This window comes from Melanaphis sacchari, unplaced genomic scaffold (assembly GCF_002803265.2).
Source record: "Melanaphis sacchari strain LSU unplaced genomic scaffold, SCAv2.0 Contig87_pilon_pilon, whole genome shotgun sequence".
NCBI classification, from domain to species: Eukaryota; Metazoa; Arthropoda; class Insecta; order Hemiptera; family Aphididae; genus Melanaphis; species Melanaphis sacchari.
This window is the reverse complement of record NW_020271618.1, coordinates 194,820-222,601: the sequence shown is the minus strand read 5'-3', so window position 1 is coordinate 222,601 and position 27,782 is coordinate 194,820. Positions and strand designations below refer to the sequence as shown.

The following is a 27,782-nucleotide window of genomic DNA, read 5'->3' as shown; positions in this document are numbered from 1 at the left end:
TACTGTAGCCACTATATTCAGAAGTTGATTTTAAATCATCAATACATGCTGCATTAGTATGTCTTTCAAATAACTCAGGATCAGTAGGATAGTCATATAAATAATCTATTGAATCATATTGTGGATCTTCATTTGAATAAATGTCAAATAAAACACATGCTAGACCTCGTTTACCACTTGTAATACGTTTACCACCAATTACACTAATACCAGCAATTGGCTGATTGTACATAAAAAATGAATGAATGATAGGCTTTTTTGTTTCGTTTTCCATACTATATGCATAGTTAAATCTATGATGACGACTTGCATATTGTGGGGGAAATAGCAATAATGTTGCAGCACAACGTTTTAGATTGTGTATAAATAATTTTGTAATTTTTGTTTCAGTTGGCAATGATAACTAAACAAAAAATGATTATAAATTAATAATAAAGTAAAATTATGTTTAATATTTTCATGTTAGTAGTTAGTACTATTGATATTAAATATTATAAAATAGAAAAGAACATATTGTTAAACTCTATTTTATCATGTAATTTATTTTTATAATTTGAAACTTACATGTTATTTTCTAAGAAACTATCTATATTATTAAATAAGTATAATATGAAATAATTACTTTCATAGTATAATCCGGATGACTATTGTTTGGTTGCACAAAACGGACATCATCTGGATACAATCTACATAGAGGATTTCTATATAACATAGTTGTCAACAATTCTAATACACCATCATTTAATCGGTTCTGTAGAACTCTTACTAGATCAATGCGAATTTCATCACCTAATATCATCAAAAATAAGTTAGAAAAAAATTTGATTCTTCATATTTATATTTTAAATAATTAAATGTATACTACTTACCAACAGGTGATATTCCATGTACTTTTAATGTCAAATCTTCTACGTCTTTTGAATCTACATCACCCCAATACCCACCTAAAGAACGAGTTCCAGGATTTTGAATAGATTTATTGTCCATGTACTAAATCAAATAATTAAAGTTATGAAGCAGTCCTATGGTGATAATAAAATTATATGCTTTTATAAATATATATATAGAGAGAGTCTTTTGAATTATGATTATTTAGTTTTTTGTATAATATTGTTTTACTATTTATAATGTATACAAATTGTTCATTCTTTTAATTTTGATTTATTCATTTGAATTTACAATTACAAATTATTAGCACATTAACTGATTTATCTAATTTAAATAAACTTTAATGATATTTACTGGCATATACAATTTGGAAAACTCTTTCTATACATATATATGATGATGATATTATACAAACATTTATATCCTCAGAATATTTTCGTGAAAAATTTGATTGATTAGAAGAAAATATTGTAGATGCAATTGTTGTTGAAGTGGCAGATGAACATCTTGATATAGTATCATCGTCATCAGAATCATATTGTGATGGATATATTAAAGTATTATTAGGTTTTTGCTCTTGTTGCTGTTGACTTGAATTTTCATAGATTCTACAAAGAAAAAAAATACTATAAGCTTAAATGGTTTAATTAAATTTTGAAAAATTACCTTAAATAAAACACAGAACCAGACGACTCTTTATAAACAAACATATTTCGACGATTACGAACAGAAAACCCCTCAAGCATAGTATGCAAAACTTGTATACCAAGTAAGCCCATAGCTGTTGCTCGTTGAAGCCTAGGATGTAGTGAAAATCTGGTAGACCATACAACTGGGCACTTAAATTGAGCGAGAGTAAAATGGTTTATGATTTTCTTTCCCTCACCAATACCATTTTCATCTATAAAAATTATGTGTAATTAAAATTACAAAAAAATTTTGAAGTATTAGATTAGTGGGCAGGAGTACTAATACATGTATAAATATTCTTTATTCAGAAAACATATTAAAAAAATATTTAATTACTATTAAATTTAAATTCATTCAGAAAATTATACATTTTTTAACAGATTTTAAAATTTTAAGTTACACAGTAAGTTATTTTTTTTAAAACAAAATTAATTTATTTGACATTATTTTTTTACTTATAATTTATGTATTTTTTTTGTTTTGCTATAATTTATTGTTTTTTTTTAATTTTACAACAAAACTTAAATAAGATGTAAAAAACATGATTTTGTTATATAAGCTAATTAAAAAAAAATAACCCATGTAAAATATACTATAAATCAAAATATATTTTATAGATTTATAAAGATAACAGTTAAATTGAGTAATTTATCATCTCTTTTTATTAATTTCATCAATTAAACCAAAAATTCAAGAAACTATCTTAAACTATACCAAACGTTGAATAGATAAATTATCAATTGATTTATAAATTATTAAATTTTTTCAATAACAAATTTATTATTTTGGTTTATCTTAAAAGATTTTAGTCATAATTTAAAAATTAAATTATGTATCTTTAAAAAGAGGTTATATAGTTTTGTTATTATTTATTTTATGCTGAAGAACTCTACCTCCATCATCTGAATGATCATAATCTTCAATAATAGGCTCCAATAATGGGTCACAAGTCTTCGTTTCATATAAACGACATAATAATATAGTTTGATTGACAACAGTGGCTGCTTGATTCACATTTTGTTTAACAATTTCCATTATAGCAGAATACTTTCCTTGTATATTTGATTCAGAAAACCTAAGAAATAACAATGTGACTTAGAGTTTAGAAAACGTACATATAAATTAGGATATTGGTTTACCTGCAATGGAAATATACATTTACTACTAATGTGTTTACTGTGTTGTTATTATCAGATTTGTGTTCTTTTTGACATTGTTGATCAGGCTGTATTTTTAGTATGATCCAAAAATTTGGTAATATTGGTTTAGAGTGATTGATATCAGTTAAAAAATTGTCAGAATCAGGATTGTTTTCAATATCATCACCATTGCTTTCAAAAACTGTACTATCAGGACTAGGATGCAAATATTTTTCCACAACATAAAATGTATCTTTTGTGGATTGCTCAAGAGCATAACGTTCATTACCATTATCATTATCTAATATAATATCAAATTGATCAAGTTTCTGAAACAAACGAACAAACAAGTATGTTTTATGCAAATTCTACCTTAAAAAATAAAAATAAATATAATTAACTATAACATGAAAAATAATATTTTTGTTGTGGCTGTAATATATTTAATTTGATTGTGTATATAATATACAAAATTATGATAAAGATTTAGATATTATAAATTGATGTGTTCAAAAATTTTAATTTATTTAAATGCCATAATTAAACATTTTTTATTAACTTCAAGCTACTATGAACACTTATAATCACATTTAAATATTTTAAACATTAGATAATATGAATAATATACAATGAAATTTCCCTGAAATAATTGTATTATTTTCAAATAAAACAAAATATTATTAATGTATAAAACTATATTTTTGTTTAACCATGATTAATATATACTAAGTTATAGCCTAGGAAAAATATTTTACAATAATTTTATAACAAATATAAAATATTAGAAAATTAATCATGTATAAATAATATTTTATAAACATTTGTAGTATCAATGAATAAGTTAATTTTTTGATTTTTAAGTATTATTTTACAATTAGTGCAGAGTGGTTGATAATTAAATTAATTTAACAATTTAGTAATAGAAAATTAAAATGTCAACATATTTTCAATAAGTTTTTGTAACAACAGTTTTTGAAAAAATAAATTTGTTGAACGTTTATCCCATAACAATCATTTTGTATGGTTTTACTTAACTTTAAATGAGTTTAAAACAAAACATAAGAACTAATAGATTATAAAATACCTGTAAAAAAAGTGAAACACTATTGTATTTAGAAGGACGTGATGAAGGTACAACAAAATGAACAGGTATTTGTTGGTGATCATTTGATGGAGATTGTGGTGAATTTGAAACATGTTCAATGATCTTTTCTAATGAATTTGTAGTAACAGTTGGATATAGTAAAAGACCAGCTGCCATTTCATCGCGCATACACCATTCCACCTATTGTAGAAAAAAAATATAATTATATTTCAAGATGAAGAAATTTAATTATTATTTGAGTACTATTTAAGTCTAATAAGTCATAACTTAATTACCTCAGCTAAGAATGCTGCTAATCCTTGAGCATGCCGAGGTGGTAAAGAAGAACTCAAATAATCAAATGAGTTTTCATGATCGTCTGTATGTTTCCTATAAATTAAATGTGTTTAAAAAAATAATAATTAATAGTTTTTAAGGTTATACTAACAATGGTTGTACTATAGATTTATTTTTAATTGGAAAATGTAATTGTTCTGAACTATTCATTGTAGTATATTTATCAACCTCATCGTCATCATCATCATCGTCATCATAAACATTGATTGGTAACATTAAACAATACACATCCAATGATACTTTTATGTTACTGAAATCCATATTTTTTGAGGTTTCTTCATCATTATCTTGATTCATTAGTTCAACTATATACAAATATATATAATTATACGTAATATACCTTAGAGAATAAAAACATAATTTACAAGGAAAATTGTAAATCACATATACACTAATCCATATTAATAATTTTTAAATAAAGTATTTTAAATATTAATTATAGAATTTTTTCATTATTATTTTTTGATAAGTTATAGTTACATAATAATTGGATTTAAATACCTTCCTCCCCCCCCCCTGTTACAAATTAAAAATTCTTATAATTCAATTACAAATTAAAATATTATAAAAAACACATGCTATAATACTTACAAATACAAGTAGGTAAAGAACGAACAGACTGACTTTTAGTAACAGTATTAGTTTTTATAGTACAAACTAAATGTACAAATAGAGGAAATATATCTTGTTCATCTAATTCATGTGTATCAAAATCTGTCTTATGATATGTTTCTCCTAATAAAATACTAGTTAGATATTTCTGTCTTCTGTTACTATACTCATCACAGTCCTAAGAAAAATTATAAATTAATCAATTAATAAAATAATGAAATAAAAATAAATAACTTACTAAATCGTCAATTAGGTCATAAAAATAATAATCTTGGTGGTTTACTACAGGCTTCAACATGTGGCGTTCTAATGTAGCTGAAAATTTAGAATGTATCATATCATGATGTGATTTTAATGTCGTATTATCAGCAGGACAAATAGAACAGCTATCAGCATTTTTCTTAAAATGATCACATACAACCTGTACACACATAATAGTTAGTCAATAGTAGTATTAGTTAAAATTCTTATTACAATAAACAATGTTGATTTTTTTTCAGATTACTTTTAAGATAATTGATTATTATTCGATTACATTCATATTAAATGTTTTAACTATAAATTATTAAAACGAAATACAAAATTTAAATAATAATATAAGCTAATAATATGCTATAAGTCCAATAAATCTGAATGTTAATTATTTCTTTATGAAAATTCTTAAAAGTACTATTTAAAAATTATTAAGTCAATTTATATTTAAACAACTATTTTAAGTAATAAAATACAATTTTAATTTAATTTATTTATTAATATAAAAATCATACAAGATAATTCTTTTATTGTTAAAAACTCGTTACGTCAAAATCTATCAATGTTTAGGTGAATGCAGTAGATCAACATTTTATGAAGTATTCCAAAAAATATTATACTACAAAATATTAAATTTAAAATGTAAGTTGTCATTTAAAAAAGTAGTAAACTTAAAAAATTATAACTATAAAAATATATACATTTTTATTTTTTAAATGTGGTTTTATTTCAATTGTATATTATGTTACGAAAATATTTTCAAAAATGATAATGGATTTTGAAATACTGAGTATTTTTTGATTAAAAAATTACTTTATATATTGATTGAACTATATTTTTTTTTTTAAATCGTTAAAATAGAAAAATTGTTTTAAATAAATTCAAGATATAGGAAAAACTTTTAAAAAGTCACAAGATATAGGTTAGTTATATATAGTGAATATTTTTAATAATATTTCTTCCACCATGATGAAATAATAATTTATGAATTTTTTTTTTTTAAATATTTTATTTTATGAATTTTAAACCAATAATAAATCAACACATTCTAAAAACTTAAATAAAACTATTTTTCAAATCAATCTAAATCTTTGAAAACCAATAATTGAATAAAAGAAAAATAACCAAATAAATAAAGCATAAAAATGTCTTTTATTTAAATTACTACTTGATATTTTTATAATAATTAAGCAGGAAATATTTTTAAGAAAAGTTGAGATATTATAATAATAATTACAGAACCAAAGTTATGATTATAAAACATAAATAGAGATCAGCAATTGAAAATAATCATTAGTCAAAATACAAGTTTAATATGTAATGGGTCACCAGATTTTAAACATTTTTCATACTGTAAAAAGTTTGATAACCTATGGTTTATAATATTATGATTTATAGTAGATTTGTACAATAATAAATTTTATTTTACCTTTATGTAATCAGTAATGTCAAATGAAATAAGACGATGCTGACATCTATCAACAGCACGTTGAACGTCCATGTACCGAACATTCAATCCCAGATGTAAAGCTTGAAATACAGTTGTAACTAAGCTGCGATCATAAATAACTCGAATTTTGTATAAATATTTTTCCAAAAACATTGGGTCAACTGAAACAAATTTTTTATTTTTAAAAATAGATCTATCTTAAAATAAATAAATAATTACCAGGAGGATCATCATAAATAATTTGTTCTTGGTTAGAAATTATATTTTCGTCTTCTACTTCTTCATCACTATTGATCTCAGTACTATCACAAGAACTACTTTCTTCAAAATAATCATCAGTTAATGAATGATCAAACGAACTACAGTCAGACATAAGAACATTTTCTATATCTTCTTGTCGGCAGTCATAAACATCAATAAACATATGTGTTGGGTAATCTTGTCCATCAGTACTAATATCACTTAAATAACTGTTATGTTTAATATCAGTAGTAGAAAAATTTTGTTCAACCCTGAGTTGAGCCCAAGACAGATCTTCAGAGTCTTTGTAGTATGGCTTTGATCCCACAGACATTGTTCGGTAGTAATGTGTAGAATTTTCTTGGGACTGTGCACTCAATAATGATTGTCCTGTTCCTCTTTTACTGTAATGCCATGTATTGGCTCTTGAACGGCAAAATGGTTGAATATTATCCTCAGATAAATTATCCGTAATATTACATTTTTCTTCTATAAGTGATGGACCAACAGTTAAAATTAAACGAGTATCATTAACGCGTTTAATGAAACATTGGCCAATTTCTTGATCATTCAATGTCTGATTCATATCTACTGATAGATCTGAGTCGTTAACGTTAAATGATCGATTATTGTATGTTCGCAAACGTGAGTAAAATGAACGCTCCAACATGTAATTCAATTTTCTTTCATCTTTAGTACTATTTAATTCTGCTAAAATGTGAAAATTAAAGACAAATAAAAAAAATTAATCACAAAATCATTTTAAATGGAAAAATATTTTTACCAGAATCATGATCTGCAGTGAAAAGACTGAACGTCATTGAAGAATGATGTCTACATTTAGGTAGTAAGTTTACTAAATTAAATATAAAAGGTAATTTATAAATGCGACCAGCATCAATAATAACGGTTTTACTCTGTCTTCGCTTTTTGTTTAAATCAATATCTGGATTAGAAACTAAAATATTTTGGTCCATGCACATATGTTGCATATGTTGAAATGTAAATAGTGAGCCAATGCAATCAGAGTCCACTTGCCACAACTAGTAAATAAAATATAAAAATATTAATAGTTTTTAAATAATAAAATAAACATGTAACTTGATGTTTAAAAATAAAGTAATAATCAATTTTATTTGGGTATATATATTTTAAAAGTGTAAGAATTTATTTTTTAATTGGAATCTAATTAAATAATTGAAATATTTATAACATATTAATTAAAACAGGTATCAGATTATCATTTAAAATACAATGTTAACATCAATTTATGTGTTTATTACTTTTAGAGATAATTACAACTGATATCCCAATTTTTTTAATTTTTTTTCTGTGATGGTTTAAAATTTTATTTATATATTTGAAATTATTCTTGTTAATAATTTAGCATGGAGATTTTTTAACTATGTAGTATTTCATTAAAGTATAAAAGAAAAATTAGATAAAAATTAACGTTCCTTTATGGAAATGGGTTTTTCCAAACAAACAACATAACAATTTTTATTCAGCTATTTCAATTTTCCTATAATAATCCTTTTGTAATACAATTAATTGAACTATTATCAAACTTAAAGATAAGAATATTATTTGTGTTTTCTCAATAATTTTTTAAGATATTTAAATTTTTATGCAAGTTATAATAAGTAAAATATTAAAATGTATATAAAACACTTACATTTTAAATATCTTATAAAATTTTAACATTTAAGTTTTAAAATAAGTTAATTTTCTGTATTATTAAGATTGCCTATACAAAATTAGAACTACTGATCAAAAATTTGTTTTGTTTTAAGATGGAGATAAGGTGTATGGATATATTATACCCTTTACAATCTATTTTTTCTTCCATTTAAAACATAAAAACCGATGGAAATCATTTATCACAATACTGCTACACACTTTTTATAATCTATATTAATTAACTAAAAAAAACCATAATAACCAAGACTCTAAAGACCAAAAATATTAGAAATATTTAAATACGATTATAAAATTGGATTTAAATTATGAATGAAATGACAAAATCCAAATATAGACAACTTATGATATTTTGAATTATTATAACAATTTATTCAAATGTTTACTATTTACAGTAAGATGTTTTAACTATCTAGTTCAGGGGTATCCAATCTGCGGTTTGCCAACTAATCAATGTTTAGAAAATTTGTTATTTTTAATTAACTAATTTGTTGCTTATGATTTTTTTTAAATGTGGACCCTGAATACCAAAGAGTATTTCTGATTTTACCTATAGTAAAAAAAGGTTGGAAACCTTTTTTCTAATTTATTGATTTATTTAACATGCAAAATTCTTATATTTTGTATATTATTATGCCATAATAAATTTTAAAATATTATGAAAAATTTAAATTTTAAAAATATAAAAAAATAAAAACAAAATATCTGAATTTTTAATAATAAATATTTATCAAATTTTAATTGTCCAATTAGATTTTATCAATACTTTATACAATTAAATCCTAACTAAGAATTACATTCATCATCAATCATTTAATTTAGTGAAGATCTAAAAATTGATTTATTTTACTCAATTGAATCATGTAATTCATAACTATAAATAATTGATACATTATTGTACCATTGTAATAAATAAATTGTTATTTAAAAAAAATACATTATTTAAATACCAAAATATCTGTAATGGTTCTAATATTATTAAATGTATACGTAAATAATATACATTTTATTTTATTTAATAAAAATCTCTATGTATACCATTCATATAATAAACAACTAAAAATGCTTGGACTCAATTAAAGATTGAATAGTTATGAAAATAAATTTAATGTATAAATAATATATATCATTATTTTTGCATAATTCCCAATTAACTAGTTGAATATACTTTTTAAACCTTTAATAAATAATGCTTAACAATAAAATATATGTTATATTTAAAAACTCCATAAAACATTTAAGTATTTGTGTAAACATTATTGTTAACACTATAAAGATGGATGGAAGGATTATACCATGATTTAGATTTTATATTTAATTATTGAAGTGTTCAATATCAGTTAAGAGACATTTATTTTATAGTACTCATCAAGCTAATGATACAAATTAAAACCTGTACATGTCATTAATTAAAATAACGAAATACTTATTCAATATTTTAGATCTAGTAATATTAGTCTACAATATTTTGAATAAATTCAAATGATAACAAAATAAACAATTAATAGTTTTAAATTTCAAACTTAACAATATAAAATAATATTTTTATATCAACATCATTAAACGATACAAGTCATAGTTGAAAAAATTAAATTATTTGAATTACAATATATTTTGATACTAATTACAATTTACAGTAAGTACTAGTTTAGCAGCGGCCATCTCTGTAGATCTTCGTAGTGTGTAGTGACTGAATTAAGTTGGAGGAGTTGAATCTCACTTTGTGCGTATTTGCAAAATATTTTATTATATTTAATAAATATAGTGAACAGACTACTTCTCCACTTAATTCATGAATTCACGTGTTCTGTATATGATATGTATTGAATACATACATATATAATTTAGGCCGCTGCAGCTATTACTAATTTAAAAATACTTTACAATTTCAGAAAACTTATATAACTACTGAGGATGGTACACATTTCATAAACGATTTGATAATGATAAGAAGAAATAAAATAATGCAATCATTAGTGAGAAATATGAAGAAAAAAAACGCTTAAACAATCTTGGCCTGATCTAGATGAATACATTATAATGTCTTCAGGCCAATCTTTTGCGTGAATGAAATGCGTAAAAAACTATCAAAATACAAATACTTTTTACAAAAATCTCAGTATCTAAATGACATGAAGTATGATAAAATTTATACAAGTTCATTGACTCTAAAATATAATATCTATATAGTATTCTGTACATTTTTTTTTTTGCTCTTATCTATGAATTCAATTTTATTTAAAATATTATTAACTCATTTACATCAAATTTTTAGAATGTATTCAAGTTTTAATATTGAAATTAAAACGTGAGAATATTGATTTAAACTAAAACAAATACCTGCCAAGGGATTAATAATTAATTTCGTATTTTTATCATTGGAAATTGTCTAAGAAAAAAAACTATTTTAAGGTATTTAATAATTTAATAATATATTTAGATAATTTTAAAGTTAAAAGATAAAAATGTAAATGCCTACTCACCAAATATAAAATATGAATATTAAAATATATTATTTAAAAAAAATATACAAATAAAATATTTGTAGAGTCGAAATTTAATTGAATGTTAAGCAATTAAAAAAAAAAAAAAACTATTAAAGTAAAAATTGTGTATAAGTTTTATACAGATATTAAAATATACATTGTAATCAAAATAAATATAAAATACATGATTTCACATAGTATACATGAATGTTTATAATAAAAACTAAATAAATAAAAACTAAGACAGATAATCAGTTAAATTCATTGAGATTTTACATTATTTGTGGCTAATAATACGAAAAAACCCTCAATTTTTAAATTAATACTATACAGTCGAAATGCACCGAGTCTAATCAGCTGGAAGAGTTAGATCTGGCACGGTATGAAATTAAAATGATTTAATTTTCTATTTTATACCAAACGTTAAAACATAAAACATGCCTTGATCCAAACTTCCAACTGATTGGACAAACGGTTGTTAAACCACATGACAGTGTTGTTGCGACAAACGTACGAGAAAGAAACGAAAAATATTTACACTATATATGAAAAAAAAAAAAAACACCAAAAACCGCGTTTTTACTTTAGAAAATATAACTCGCGTCCTGAGAGCAAAAAAATTAAAACATAAAATAAATGACTGAACGCTATTGGCGTGTGACGAACCGACACCAAATGCGCTCTGAATCCACAACCGTTCAACGTGACGTTTTTATACCAAGAGTGCGCCGTTTCAAGAGCGAGGCTCAAACAAGAGATAACGTACCAATAAATAAAAAAAAAACACACACACGCACACCGGTTGAATAATATGCACGATATTTAAGTAAGTGCCTGGACGTTATCTTTCGAGTGGTTGCGTTTAGATACAGAGGTTATGTACGTTGTAGATGAACGCGTATAACGAAATGTACAATCGTGTAATAATAATATAAAACCTTCTACTAAATGTCTAAATGACTGAGATAGCGATTGTAATACTTTGACGAAGAATAAACAAATTATGACGAAATTTAGGTAGGTATTATAATATACTCGATAAAAGTACAAATAATATAATATTATATTATAACATTACACGATCAGAGCGCCGGTAAGTCGTTAACAGCGAGACGAGGATACACTGAAATACCACGAACGCGAAACGCATCAGATCAGATCGTAGGTGACTTAAAGACACGTGCCTTAAACGAAACACGCTCGTTTTCATTGTATATCATCACACCGATTAATCGTGCTATAATAATCATTATAATATGATCGTATTGATACGCATTTTATTTAGTAGGTACGTTATATTACTATATGTATATTTAGTGTATTACACCTGTCGGCTGTAGTGTGTTTTTGGATATTCGAATTGTATGTTTAAATCGGTTTAAAAGACACTATAGTGTATAATGATACGGATAAATCATCATAGTATATATAACGATCAGACGACAACGAATAGTTATAAATAAAACAAAAATATTAAAAATAACAGAAGAAAATAACTAAATACATTAAACTAATGGTATAAGATTTCTGTGAATGTGCATTTGTTAATATATTTAATTTTAAATTTGTTAATATATATATAACATATATTTTAATGTAACACAATATAAATTCGAGATTAGAGTTTTATGATAAATTTATTGTTTTTAACTTTAACTACTTGAAATTACTTATCTATTCATATAAATCTCAATTCTCAATACATATATATATATATATATATGTGTAAGAAACGATGTTAATTTATAAAACATTTGGTTTGTTCGAGCTTAATATTTAATTATGCAATTACATTCTAAACGGAGTTATAAATTCTAAATAAAAATACAAAGATATATTAACATTGAGTAGATTGACTTTAACAGTTAATGATTTCACTCAAATCTAAACAATTTTTTTTCTTATACCTGATTCTATATCATTATTTTTTTTTTTTGACATTGCAATTTATTATTACATATCATACTTATCTACAATATAAATAACCTTGAGTGATTTTTAAATATTAAAATCTAATATTTTTATTTACACTAATTTTATTAATCACAAACCAATCGTAAATCATTATTTTATATATACATTTATGTATATATTTTTTTTTACTGTTAGTTATATAATTAACTATATACATTTTTCGAATTCTTTCAAATTTAAAAATGGACAAACTACTAAACATCAAGGTAAAGATAAAATTTATATTATTTTTATTTAAATTATTATTAGAAGTATTCAAGTATTAAATGCTTTTCTTTAAACCATTAGTTATTTAAATATAATATTGAATTTAACGACACATTATTTTATTTATTAAAAAGCAATAGTACCATCCTAATTTTTATTCATTAATAATTATTGATAAAATAGTTTATTTTGTATAAAATGTAATCACATAAATGAATACACCGACGTATCGTATAACGTATAATAATGTGAATAAATTCGTACCTAGTATAAATTGATTTAAATTAGTCTTTAATAAATTGAAAATTTTCCCATGTATAAAAAATAGTAATTTTTTTTGAAATATTTAAATTTACATTAAAACATACAAAAAATTTGCTAAAATCATTTTCATTTAATTTTCAATTTTCAAATATGCTTACATGAAAAATAATATGTGTTAAGTTATTTTTTCACGGTATGTTACCTAATAGGAAAAAGCAAAAAAAAAAATAAGTTTTGTTCGGCAGTTTAGTAGATGTGAATGGATCACTGTAATAGATGTGTTAAATTTGAATTTAATGATATATTATTGTATATAAAAAACGATTTTGAGTGGCGACTGTCAGCAGACCGTCAGGTTATATCACCAAGTGAATTTCATGATATGACGATATGTTATATTATGATACTGCTATTAAAGTAACTTATTTTACTATTAGTATTACGATAAGTTGATTACATTTTTGCTGAAAACATTGGATTTAACCATACAGGGTTCTAAGTCCAGTAAAAAAACATTTCGTACTTCGCATTTCGTCAATGTATCAACAATGAAGGATTTCATTTACCAAACATAATGTTTAAAATCAAGTAATGTAAAATGGTATTGTATTTTTTATTCACAAAGAAATGGATTATTTTTTGTATTTTTGTTTGTTTATTTGTAACTGACATAAAATACGAGATTTTTTTCTGGATCCTGTATCATTAATATAATAATAATAAATATAATTTAAACTATATTATATTTTGTTATCAACAATTTATTTAAAATCAATTTACCGTAAATAAATAGGTTTAAGGTATAAATAGGTATGTAATATCTTAAAATTAATTTAAATATTTTGCAAATATCATTGTGTAAAGTAAAAATTATGTTATATAAAAGTTTTAATTCTCTATGAATAATGTTTTTAAATTATAACACTTTGTGGGATGTTGTATTCAATTTTCAGAAATATTTTTTGTTGATATTTATAACAAATAAACTAAAAAAAAAAAAAAATCGAAAATTTCTCACGCTTATAAATAACTCAAAATATTTAAAAAAATTAGAAAATCCATAGAAAATAATAACATCAAAATTTGATAAAAATGTCAAGAATTTACGGTTATTTGTTTTTTAATTAAAATAAAATAAAGATATCAATTTTGTTAAAAATTGGTTAAGTATAAGAATTTTTTTCCTTATTTTTTTTGTTTTTCTCAGTACTAAGAAAAATACTGAGAATTTTAAAATTTGATTACCGAAAAGTACCAATTGGATCTAATTTTTTACTTGTCTTCTTCATCCATATTTATGATTAAGTGAATTTTACTATTAGAAAAAGTGTTTAAAAAAAAAATAAAAAATCCTTCATCAGCTAAAATCAATAATGCATTCATAGCTTTACAAATTAATTAAGCACGTGAATGAATTTTATTATATTAATTATTTACTAATTAAGATAATTAATAAAATTTTTTCATCTTTTAAGTAATTAGTTTGCTTTAACATATTTACATATGTTATAAGTGTTATAACACATTAAAGATATTATACTTCATATAAATATTTCTACATTTGTTAATGTTCATTTTAATATAATAATATTAATAAATTACATTTGGTGTTTAAAAGGGAACTACCAATAAAAAAAAACATTATTGAAGTCTTAGGTATACCTACTTAAATAATTTACGCATCATATAGTATCATATTATACGTAAATTATTATAAAATGTATCTATAAATTGAACAGTATAAACACAAAATATTTTCATAAAATTAAAATATTATATAATTCTAATGTTTTCTCCAATTTTATCACGAGATGAATATTTTGAATCGTTGTTATTTAGCGTACATTATAGTTACTAACCATGAAATTAAATTAGATATAAAATCACAAAAAAATTAATACTTATAAACACTTTTAATAAAGATAGATTCATAATATTTTAGCTGATTCGCTTTTTAAATGAGCCAAATTTTAAATTTTACAATTAATTTACAATTTTTGTATGAAGAATGGTAAAAATAGTTTTAATGTAATATATAAGTATCTACATAAGTACTGGTGGCCTACAAAATATCTAAAAATAATTTTACTAAAAATATATTTTGATAAAATAATATTTTATCCGAAAACTATTCAATACGAAAAAAACCATGCTAAAAATTTTATTCGAAAACATTACGTCCGGTAATAAATTTTTTTAAAAAACAAATAATAACGCGAAAACGTATTTAATCCGAAAAGTAATCGTAGTAATTGATAACTTTCGGAAGAACTAAGTTTCGGATGTAATATTTTTATAATTAAATATGGTTAGGACCAAATATTTTTTTTTAAATATATTTTATGGAATAAAATATTTTTGTGATAAAATATGAATCCGGTGAAATATTTTCGGGTATTTTAGGCAATCCTATATTTATTTCAAATGGTCTTTGTTTCACTGAAAAATTATGTTAAATAGTTTAGAAATTTACCAACTACAAAAAAGAAACAAAACCATTATACATATTAAATATTGACTATAATTACGTGAGACTTAAAAGTATTTAAGTTTAAACTTATGCACATTTTTCTATTTGCTATGACCCAAATATGAAAAACTTAATTAGTTTTTTCTTATAATTTATTCAACATATATATTTAATGCAGTTACTGTTTAAAGATTTAATGGTAAAGTTATCAATAATTAAATATTTAGGCATTATAGTTATTAATTACTTATCGTTTTTCAAGTGTTTATTTTTACTAAATAATAAAATTAATTGAATATGATACATAATCGAAGAACTTCGTTATTTTAGTGCTTTATAGCATTTATATTACTACTTAAAATTTTTTTTACGTTTAATTTAATTTCGTATTTTTTATCAACATAATTGTGCGACATATAATTGTTATTCAGTATAGTCATAATATTGTACCTAAGTACTTAGAAATACATTTTTATGAACATTTCAAGTGTTGAACTTATTTACAATCATCTAATCTAAATGGTAAAATGTATAAAGATGGCTTTTCAATTCTTTGTCGAAGTTGTGCAATGTTTGTTTTGTTACAAACCCATTTCATATAGTATTATGAATTAGAAAAAAATATTTAATCTCACGCATTTTAGTATATTTACAGGTGCTAAGACTTTAAAAGATATAAACAATTAAAAATTATAAAGGCCTAGTTCGATTATACTTACACGATTTTCGTTTAGAGGTTTACGGGAATATTTTGACTGCAAATGTCACACGGTAATATTGATTAATTAATATCATATAGTATTCAATAGTTTTTTAAATTAAATTTAATGGAGATAATCCTTCAATAATTATAACACACAAAATCTAAGTCTAAAAAAAAATATTAACAAAAACACTCGTGAGTGTATTGTAGCAGTTTTGATTGAATGGATTTTTTAAATAATATATCAAGATATTTAAAATATCAAAAAAAAAAATTAAAATTTTAGATTATAAATCGGAGATCTTTATAATTATTTTAATGTACTAGAGTTTATTTTTTTTTTGCGTTACAGTAGGTTTTGAATTTCTTTGTCATTGAGGAGGAAGTTATTGTAATATTATATGTGTTCATAAATTATTCAATTATAGCATACGAAAAACAATTATTGTGACCGAAGACAACTAGCCTATATTTTATAATATATTTATATTGATAATAAAATAATTTATTATAATATTATGATAGATAGAATATTTCTGCCGAATATTCAATATTGCAATATTTATAAATAATTTAAAAGTATAAAAAAATCAAAAACTAATACAATTTTTAGCAATACATTTATATATAATATGACTTATAAGTATGAAATAACTTTAAAGTTTTTTTTAGCTTCAAAATTAAAAATTAATGTTAAATTCTAAAAATATTTAAGTATAATAAATATACTATTGCACTATTTAAAGTAAATTATCGTATTCAATGTTAATATCAATGTGGATTTTTGTCCTAAATATATTGTAATTATGTATTTTTATATTTAAATAAAAACTTGTAAGATTTTTTCAGTTTTATCAAAAAATTTTATTTTTTCTGGAATGTCAATCCTTATATAATCATTTAATATAAGTGTAGACATTTGCAATTATGAATGAAGTATAATATAATAACATAGTATAAAAACTTATTTTAATTTAATTTTAAAATAAAACATGGTATTCACTATTCAACGAATGCCGGTGTTTAGAGATGGGGAATAGTTTAAACCTTAGACTCATTACGTAGATCCCCCCCTTTTCTGTAAATTGGTCAAAAAGGTAAAAAGTAATACTTTTTTTTTTTGAAGTGTAGCTTTATATAATTTTTAAATCGTCTATTAGTTTTTTGGGTCCCACTCGATTGAGCACGATGTACCTACCATATATTTTATAACACAATTTAACACGGAAATTATTAACAATTGATAATTTTGAAATGCTCGTAACATTTGAGATTAAAATATTAAAACATTTTACGTGAGGCTTAATTTAATATTTTTAACTTTAATTTTGAACGTAAATTTTGCTTTTTTGTGTTTGTATAACAACAATATAAAATGGTACGTTATTTTAATGGTTATTTTAATACTATTTAATAGCTTTATTTTACTTTTTATAAATGAAAATTAATTTGGAATTGAAAAATATAATATCTACACAGAACCAGACTAATTAAATGTGTAGAACATTTTTGAATTTTGTTAATTTATCCATCGATTTATCCATCGATGAAATCATTAATAAGATGTGTCGAAAACTAAGAAAATTATTAATTCATCTATGATATAAATGTAACCAATGAATAAACTCATGTAAAAAAAATAAATATTTTTATAGAACACACACACACACACACACACACAATTATTATATTATTATTTATTATATATAATCACCCAAACGCATAGATACTGTTAAATTATGAACATGTAATATATTTTGATGAGCATATTATTTTCATATTATTTCGTCAGTGTAATATTAAATAGTTTTTATTTCTCACATAATATTATCTATAGGTGATAAATATTCTAACACATGCGTTAATGATGACGGAGTTTAAACACAGCAAACAAACAGTTATTCAATAACACACCTCAGTAGGAGGGTCGAAAACCTGATATTGTTATCGGTGAATAAATATTTGTTTATTTGTTTAGTTATAGAGATAATAACGCAATGATAACTAAAAAAAAAAATAAGGTGGATTAATGAAATGGAGAATCTTCCTTTCTCTTTCGTACTACTAAGCATACAGCTTATTTTAATCTATTTGAAAATTACTATTAATATCAGATAATTATATATATATACATAAGAGAATATGTATTATATATTTATATCTCCCTATTATCAATTGATGTTAATTCCCGTTTAGTGATTAGTACCCTTGTCTACAGTTTTTTTTTTACATTATCTTGTATATCAACTCATTTTTATGGGTAGAACTCGGTATTGTATTTAATAAATTAATCAACAACCATATAAAACATACGTGCAGACAGGTTTTAAAATTCTCAAAACAATATATCTGTTTTTTTTATATTATATCCTATACTTTTAATTAAGTTATAACTATATTTTTCATATTATCTAAGACATTTAGTCTTGGACACACAAGCAATGTTTACAAAGCACTTCTAATGTTATTATGTTATCATTTAAAATGAATAGAATAGTATATGTAAATCTATTGATGATTTATTGATGATTATGTAAATCTATTGATAATGTTGGCTATATTACATTAAAAAATTAGAGTTTATATTTATTTTTTATTATTAATCATGTATTATAATACAAATAATATATTCATGACAAAGATAGATTTTTAAAATAATAGTATATATTAGTATGTTTAATTTATACTGAATACTAAAATGACAAAATGTAATTTACTAATACTTCACAAGTTTAGATACATGTTTTAGTTTCTAGTCCTAAATAAAACAGAACAGAGTATATGTGTAGTATAAATTATAATGTTGAGTTAGATGTATGGAATAACTAGAAATAATAGAGTAAGACATTAATTAATTTGGGTTGTAGGAGTAATAAAAGAGTAGCATCAACTATACATAAAATGAGAAAAAATATATTGTTATGGTTTGATCATATTTTGAAGAAAAATGATTTAGAAGCAATGATAAATGTGTTTTTACTTCTTAATATTGGATTAAAAGAATTATTGGGAGAAATGTATATTTCAATAATAATATAATAGATCCGTGGATTTTATTTGCATAAAATATATCTAATTTTAAAATTAATGTTTTTATATTTTTAACTATGGTAATATCATAGTTTATAGATTATAATACATTATACTATTGAATAATTTATATAGAAATTATGTACTTAGTGGTTTAACATATTCAATATCAAAATTACTATTATGGATATAACACATATACCTTTACCACTGATACCAACGACCAATAGTGATACATGTAAGTAAGACATGGCCATTAACAATAAGTGATAAGAAAAAGTTTTTAATATATGAATAAAAAAAAAAACTCTAAAATTTATATGAGTCAAGCGTTAATAGACAAAGAAATATGAATGAGAGAAGAAAAATATTAAGAATCACAGGAATGGCTAGTGGTTTAGTTACACTAAGAGAGCAGAGACAACCTATTAATAAAAAAATATTGGTAGAAAAAATAAACAGACTCAGCACCCAGTTGATGAATATAATTACCAATAAATATTGCTTATAAGTTGAATTATATAATAAAACGATGGAGAGATCTGTTGAAAGCAACCATAGTCCTTCATGGACAATTTAAGTAAAAAAGAAAATATTCAAAACATATATTATATTATAAGGGGTCTTAAATGTCATATTTTAATTTGCATTCTATCATACCCCACATGTAAAAATTAAAATGACTATTTAAGTTATTAAAATTAACACTCTTTATGTACGATGGCCTCTTCCATAAGGAAACACATTTAGTAATACTATAGTTGCAATAGTTCAAATCACAATAGTTTGAAAAAAAATCAAATTTATATTTATTCTCCTGAGATTTTTATTGAGATTTAACTTTAATTTTTTATTATTTTAATATAAATTATTTATTTGTAATTAATTACAAATAACAGTCTGTGATTTTATCTAATCATCATAAAATAATTAAATATATATAAAATTAAATAAACAAATATTATTTACTCACCGCATCTGCTAATTGTTCATACATTAATCCAGACATATAATTATAATTTTGTTTTTCATTAACTACCACTGTTCCGTGTTGTGGCTCAATCCAACATTCTGTTATTAATTGGTATTCATCTTCTGTTTTATGTTTTGAGCAACAATCATTACTATCACCAGCAAAAGAAACTATATGTCTCCCTTGTTTTTGACGCTTATCAAATTTTTGTTGCTCTTCAAGTGACATTATTGATGAACTTTCATCCTCATTATTTTCCAAGTTTAATTGATCAAAAACACTATTATACTCATAAGTTTTTGGTTGCTCTTTTTGTAGTTTGTTAGGCGGAAATAAAACATATTGAATAACACAATGGCTTGTGGGTGTACTAGGACAGTGTAGTGATCCCTAGAATAAAATTAATATTATTATTCATTTATTTTTTACAGAATATTAATTTTATTTTTAAATTTAACTTTTATTATTTTTTTAAGGTTAAAACAATGCAATTAGATCATTAAAAAAAAAAATTGTTATCTAAATTAGATATTAAATACTAAAAGATCACAGAGTACACTAATTGATTTAGTTTTTCTAATTGAGTAATAATATTTTAATAATATAAAATGTATCTAACATATAACTTTTTGTGTTATTAGACAAATCTTTATAATGATTAAAATTTATATTGCTAGCCAGAAACAACTTGAATCATAATTCAAAAAGATTTTAAAAATATTACAAAAAAATGTATCTAATATAAATAATATTAATGGTCAACAAGAGATATACATTTTTTTAAATCCTTATTTATATTAAAGATCGTTACAAAAAAATAAGAAAACTGAATGTTTAAATTTTTTACTGAAATTTATCATACATTTAAATATTTAACTTTTAAGACCCATCCAAAAGCGTTATAAAATGTTTTTACTGATTATATTGTGTACTCAATTACACATTAACTTTACATTTAGTGTATACTAACTTCTATCATGTCAACTTCTAAAACCATGTTAATAATGCCGGCAGATGAGTGCGCAAATTTGAAACCTTCTCTAAGTCGTATTCTAAAAATTAAATTAACAACACAATAAAAATATTTTAATACAATACATAACAAAATATTTATTATTTTATATACATGCATTAGTTATTAGCATTATTAATAAAATAGTATAGCCAATATAATGATGAAATATAAGATTACGCGTTGTTAAATTACAAATAGGTATATTAACAAAAGAAATTATCAGGATTTAAAGAAATTTTATTTTTATGATAAACATTTTTTTCAACTACAGTAATGTAAAAAATGTAATTTAAGGAAAAAATATTTTATATTTTTTAAAACACTTATTAAATAGATTTTATGTTTAAAAGAAAGATATTTTTTTGCCATTTTAACATAGATCAACTACATTTTTATATGATGATTTATTGCTACTTTTATACATATTAATAACAATAAAATAAATCTATTTTGTGAAGTTTAGGTTATCAGTATCAGGTTTCTTTAGATCAATTAATTGTAAAATCATAAACTGTAGCAATTTTAACAGGTGTAAGATGATAACTAAATTAATTACGAGGAATGATTTAAAAGACATAAATGTTTTCAAGATAAACTATATAATTGTTAAGAACTGAAGATAAAATATCTCAATCATGTTAAATGTATATTTTATTTTTTTTCAATTTCATAACTACCTAAGAAAATTATCTGTACATTAAAGGACTAAAACAATGAAGTTATTTTTGAATAATTTAAATAAAAGGTTTATGAGAATTTCCAACAAAATTTGTTTAAAAAAAAAGTTTTGAAGATAAAAATTTTAACATTTTGAATACATCTTAAATTTTTTATTATGTTTTCAAAATAAAATAAAATTATATATTTTTTTTTTTTACAAAAATTATAAAAATAATACACTTAATACAAAATATGAATCTAAATGAAATTTTGTAAAAAATATTTATTTTAATTGATATTTAAGATGTCGTTTACAATTTCTGTGAGACCTTAAATTTTATTCTATGAAATAATTTATGTAATAAGTCCTGAGTATTTTATAAAATGTTCTTATATCATATAATCACTAAAATTAATGCAGCAAGTGATTAGATTTGTATGAAAATACCTAGATAATTCTTTTACATAACTAGTAAATCTTAAAAATAATATTTATATCATACCTTGTCAACACTGATAGAGTACGAGCCAATTGCAGTTGTAGTTGTAATTTTTGAGACACACTATTACTACATTGACTATAACGATTACATCCACTACTCCAGATCCACCGTTTATGATACAAATAACGTGAAAGAGTAGTAGTGGTTGATACAGGTTTTGATTCTACTCCAATTGATGATTCATAAACAGTATCACGGGAAAGCCCAATATTTAATTTGGACCTTGGCTTTTGTAAATTTATTGTTGTTACAGCAGAAGAGGGTTGTGAACCATCAGGAAATATCACGGTAGTGAATTCTGAAGGAATCCGTTCATATCTTAAAATTAAATTAAATTTAAAAATGTATTATAATTCTGAACGGACAACTTATTCAAAATATTTTAATTTATTATTTTACCTAATTAAAATCTTTTCCAAAGGTTTATCCATTAAATACACATATCTTTGATGTTTTGAAGTTTTATTTAGAGTTAACGATTCTTCAATAGTAATTGTATTAGCTGTTTTGTCATTTTCTTGATCTTCAGTAATCTGGTCTTCAAAAGAAGACTGTTTCATTGTAGTAGTTGAATCCAATAGTTCAATATTTTTCTTCAACTCATCCATAATCTATAAGAAAAAAAATAAATTGAATTAACTTTTAATAATAATAAAATCAATTAAGTATTTTAACCTTATGGTGAACTGAAGCTGGTACACAACTTTGAAATGCTAAATGCAATACTACACAACAGCAAGATGGTGGCCTAGGTGAAACTCGTGCAATACAAAATGATACATCATCAGTATATGTTTCACTATTAATAAAAACAAAAGTTCAATATAATAAAATTATTAAAAACAGTCTACAATTATACCTTTGGTCTAAACATTTTACATAAGAGTGTTCATCAATTAAAACAAATGTGCACCATTGCTTTAGCAAAGTGTATAGCGCTACAGATGATTTATTGCAAGTCAGTGTTTGATGACTATCATTATCTGTTTTTTCCTTATGAAACCACTGTGGTAATGATCGATCATGTCTCAGCAATAATACACCACCGCCGATTCTATAGGTAGAAAACCATTTGGGCCATTGAGTATCAGGATCTAATGTACAAACAGGTTTCCAAAAATCTACAAATCGTTGATGTTGTTGATCAGTGTAACTTTGTTGTTGATCACTAAAATACAGTATATATTATTAAAATGTTTACAAACATTAAAAAAGCAATTCAAAACTCACTCTGTTTTAAATTGATTCTGCTTTAAGCAATATGATGTGTTTGAATTAGTTACTAAATAATAAAATAATGGTACACCATTAAATAATGGACTTTTATTAGGAACTTCAGACGTCAAAAAATTAAGCAAGTTTGCTTCTGTTTTCTCAGTACTAAACACTGTATCTGTTTTAGAGTTGCTACTATTTAAGTTACTTGGAATCACACTAGAATCATCTAACTGCAAGATCTGAGGTGTTTCTAGTACTTGAAGATTTTGTATCACCTGTGACGTTGATTCTATTTGTACTGTTTGTTGATTTTCTTGTTTTTGGAGTTGTTGATCTTGAACTTCCTTCTGTTCTATCGTTTGATTACAGTTGTCAGATTTACTTAAATGACCTGTACTAGGAGAATATGCTTCCAAATGTTTAACCAACAAATCAGTTTGTGCTATGGAATGCATAGTTGACCAAAATCGAGTAATTAAAGCTTGCCTATACTTAGAAGTTACTTTCTTTCCGATACCACTGTATGATTTATCTGGCAGCAAATTCAAATTTCTTGTAATGGTAGTTGTAGCAGTAGCAACAGAAATGGATGATGATCGGCAGGATGACAAATGAAATTGGCAATGTCTAGGTATTTTTGACAATAACTGAGAATTTTTTGTTCTAGTGCATGTTATGTCATGTAGAAACTCATATGGACCTAAAATTTATAATCATATAAATGCATAAAAACAATTAATAATTAATAGGTAATAAAACATCATTGTTGTACCTTTTACTGAAACAGTGTAATAGATATTTAAACTATCTAAGTGTATAGGTGCAGGTGGTTGTGTTGTTGATGTAGATGGTTCTACTAATTCTGGTTTTTCTTCAATAACTATTGGTTCAATTTTTTTTTTTTACTGATGGAGGCCATTTCACAGTTATATCATACTCTATATATATATGATTAGTCCATGGCAAAATTAATTTTAGTTGTAGTTTACTTGAATTGTTCATATGAGGAACAGCAGTTGAATTTCCTGCATCTTTGAATTGTATATCCTATAATTATTTATTTCTTAAAAATATGTATGACATTTTATTGTTGTAAACAATACAATAATATTTAACTGAAAATAAAAAAATTCAACATCTATAAATACCTCAATAATAAATCCTTCACGCAAACGACAACACACTATATTATCAAGATTTGCTTGAATATGATCACTAAATTGTTTTTTCGTAACTAATTGTGTTTGTCTATTACCATAAAAATTTGAATTCCTAAAACAAATTATTATTTTTTCATTAAGATTTATTGGGTCAATACACCGTCAAAAATGCATATAACAAAAATGGTAGAATCTACAATTTGTGTAAGAATACATTTTTGAAATACAGTTAAGAAAATGATTAAGATTACAATTATTGAAAATTGAATAAAATTAAATAATACTAATATAAACTATAAAAATATAACGAATACATTGATTGTATACTTTCAATTTAGATTCTTATCAAAGCAACTTAATAGTTTTATTTTCAACTTTGAGGGTCTCTATAAGTTATTGAAAAATATGATATTTTAGAGATAATTTAAAAAATTTGGCAGAATCTAATGAAAATAATTTTAAAAACAACATTTTTGGTAAATTTTGTCTTGTTTTAATCAAAAAAAAAAAAAAAAAAATAATAATAATAATAACTACCACAAACTAGACATTTTGCTAAACATTTATGTTGGTGTTTTCTAGACATGATATTTTCAAAATATTTAAGGTAGTTTAAAACAATAATAAATATTTGAAATTTTCTAGTTTTACAGTATTTTTTTCTCAATAAATGTTTATCTTCATTTTTTTTTTTTTAATCAAAATACTTAAATATTAAATAAAAAGATGATTGATTAGTTGTTATGATAATTAAAAAATATTATGTATTATGTGTTATAAGCTTTAAACGATAATATTATATTAGTTTATGAATAAAAAAACCACAGTTGAGCTATTATTTAATAAAATATAAATACCTACATTAAAATTTATAAAGAGGAGAAAATATATCAGATGTTATATTTTTATATTAATATAGAATATTCAGAAAATATCAAATGTGATCTTGTAAAAAAAAAGTAATTTAACTGATACTTAATACTATGGTTAAGTATCAAGAAATTAAATAAAATTATCACTTATCTCTACAATTCAGTAAACCTTTTACCCTTTTTAAATTACTATCACATACTTCAAAATTATTTTTAAATATCTATTTTTGTTTTTTAAAATAATACATGTAATATATGCGCAAGATATACATATAAAATATTTATTAATACCTTACTGTCCATTCACCAGGACGAACACGTGGAGGTGTGCAACTAAGATTTGTTGTATTGTTTGAAGACTCATCACCATCTCCTCTTTTAAATGACCACATGATGAATTTATCATGATAAAAATTAACAACTAAATTAGGTGTTGTTTTTGGAAATGAGTTTAAGTAAGTACCAGACGTGGCTGTTGCTATAAGCTGCATTAGTTCAGAGTACGGCACATTTCCATGACCTGAATGTGGGTGAAATTGGCTAGACACATGCAAAAATGAGCATGCCACACTTATACATCTTAATTGATTTAAAACTGAATCAAGCACTTGTATGTCAGCTAAAGTTATCATCCCATCAGTAATAACAATTAAATCTAAAAAACAAACATCTTTACACTATATGTATTATTAAAACCAAATACAAATAATATTATGTATATATATATATATATATATATATATACAGTAAATCATAAACCTACTTATTCAATAATTTCTAAGTGAATATATACATATTTAATACACATTTATAAAACTTAAATACTATTTTAAACATATAAACTACCAAGAAAACTAGATGATTTTAGAATAGTATTCTATTCTATAGTTAATTACATTAAAAATATTTTTTATTCGATACTACAAGAACAATTTTTACATAAATATTCATAAATATTTAATTACAGAATAATTTCTCAAAATTTTAGGAACATTAAATTAAAATTATAATATTACAAATTTAAATAAAAATGTATTTAACAAAAAATAGCTTACTTGATATGCTTGATTGAGGTAATAATCTAACAGCTAACATCCCATATCTTAAAGTATTTATAAAACCTGAATCAGGATTATTATTAAATGTAGGTAGTAAATTTGAATCACTGTTTGTCGAATTTCGATGATGATTTGTATTCGAGTCATTGCTCACTAGAGTATTATTTTGATTTTCATCATTAAAATACTAAAACAGAAAAATAATATATTGTAAAATGTATATAATAATAATTATCAGTTATACTTTTTTTATTATTTCAATTATTGGCCATATAAGAACTAACATTTATTTAGAGTACTAAGTTCTATTCAAAGATAATTTTTATGATATATGAAATTAAATTTAGTTTTTAGAAATATTTAAATATTTTTATAACCAAAACAGTTGACTTTACTAAGAGAAAAAACGCCACATTTGTATGTGTTAAGTCAGATTTAAATATAAATCATTTCAAATTTGAGTTAAGTAGAAAAAATTATTAGTTGTTAGTTAAAATATTAGAGTGAATTCATCCATTATAAAACTAAGTAAATTATTTTTGTTCTCCTATGAATTTTTAAGCAGGATATGAGTCAATACTGTTTTACCAAAGAACAGTGTAAATTGGTTTGTGATATATATATATATGGGCAATAGTTTAAAATTAAACTAAATGTTATTAAAGTATCATTATGTGTATGATATATAATAACATAAATTAAAGTTTACAGTTTTCATGAGTAATATTTTTGAATTACAAAATAAGAAAATTGATTTTGTCAAAAACTGGTTTTTGTAG

At 23.0% G+C, this 27,782-nt stretch overlaps 1 protein-coding gene across 1 annotated transcript in view; it reads right to left on the bottom strand.

Annotated features, from left to right (window-relative positions):
• The window catches only part of LOC112602390, a gene marked incomplete at its 5' end in the record, with an annotated part of 37,258 nt that overhangs the window by 7,597 nt on the left and 1,879 nt on the right, over positions 1-27,782 (bottom strand). Inside the window, 27 exon segments of the mRNA XM_025350446.1 lie at positions 4-403; positions 623-789; positions 870-990; positions 1,304-1,496; positions 1,555-1,789; positions 2,472-2,653; positions 2,718-3,046; positions 3,802-4,002; positions 4,098-4,191; positions 4,250-4,463; positions 4,750-4,948; positions 5,009-5,191; positions 6,452-6,633; positions 6,692-7,423; positions 7,497-7,755; positions 20,518-20,907; positions 21,488-21,569; positions 22,696-23,013; positions 23,095-23,306; positions 23,371-23,494; positions 23,555-23,863; positions 23,926-24,613; positions 24,686-24,815; positions 24,817-24,960; positions 25,062-25,185; positions 26,237-26,600; positions 27,001-27,190. Of these exon segments, the coding sequence (XP_025206231.1) occupies positions 4-403; positions 623-789; positions 870-990; positions 1,304-1,496; positions 1,555-1,789; positions 2,472-2,653; positions 2,718-3,046; positions 3,802-4,002; positions 4,098-4,191; positions 4,250-4,463; positions 4,750-4,948; positions 5,009-5,191; positions 6,452-6,633; positions 6,692-7,423; positions 7,497-7,755; positions 20,518-20,907; positions 21,488-21,569; positions 22,696-23,013; positions 23,095-23,306; positions 23,371-23,494; positions 23,555-23,863; positions 23,926-24,613; positions 24,686-24,815; positions 24,817-24,960; positions 25,062-25,185; positions 26,237-26,600; positions 27,001-27,190 (6,766 nt within the window).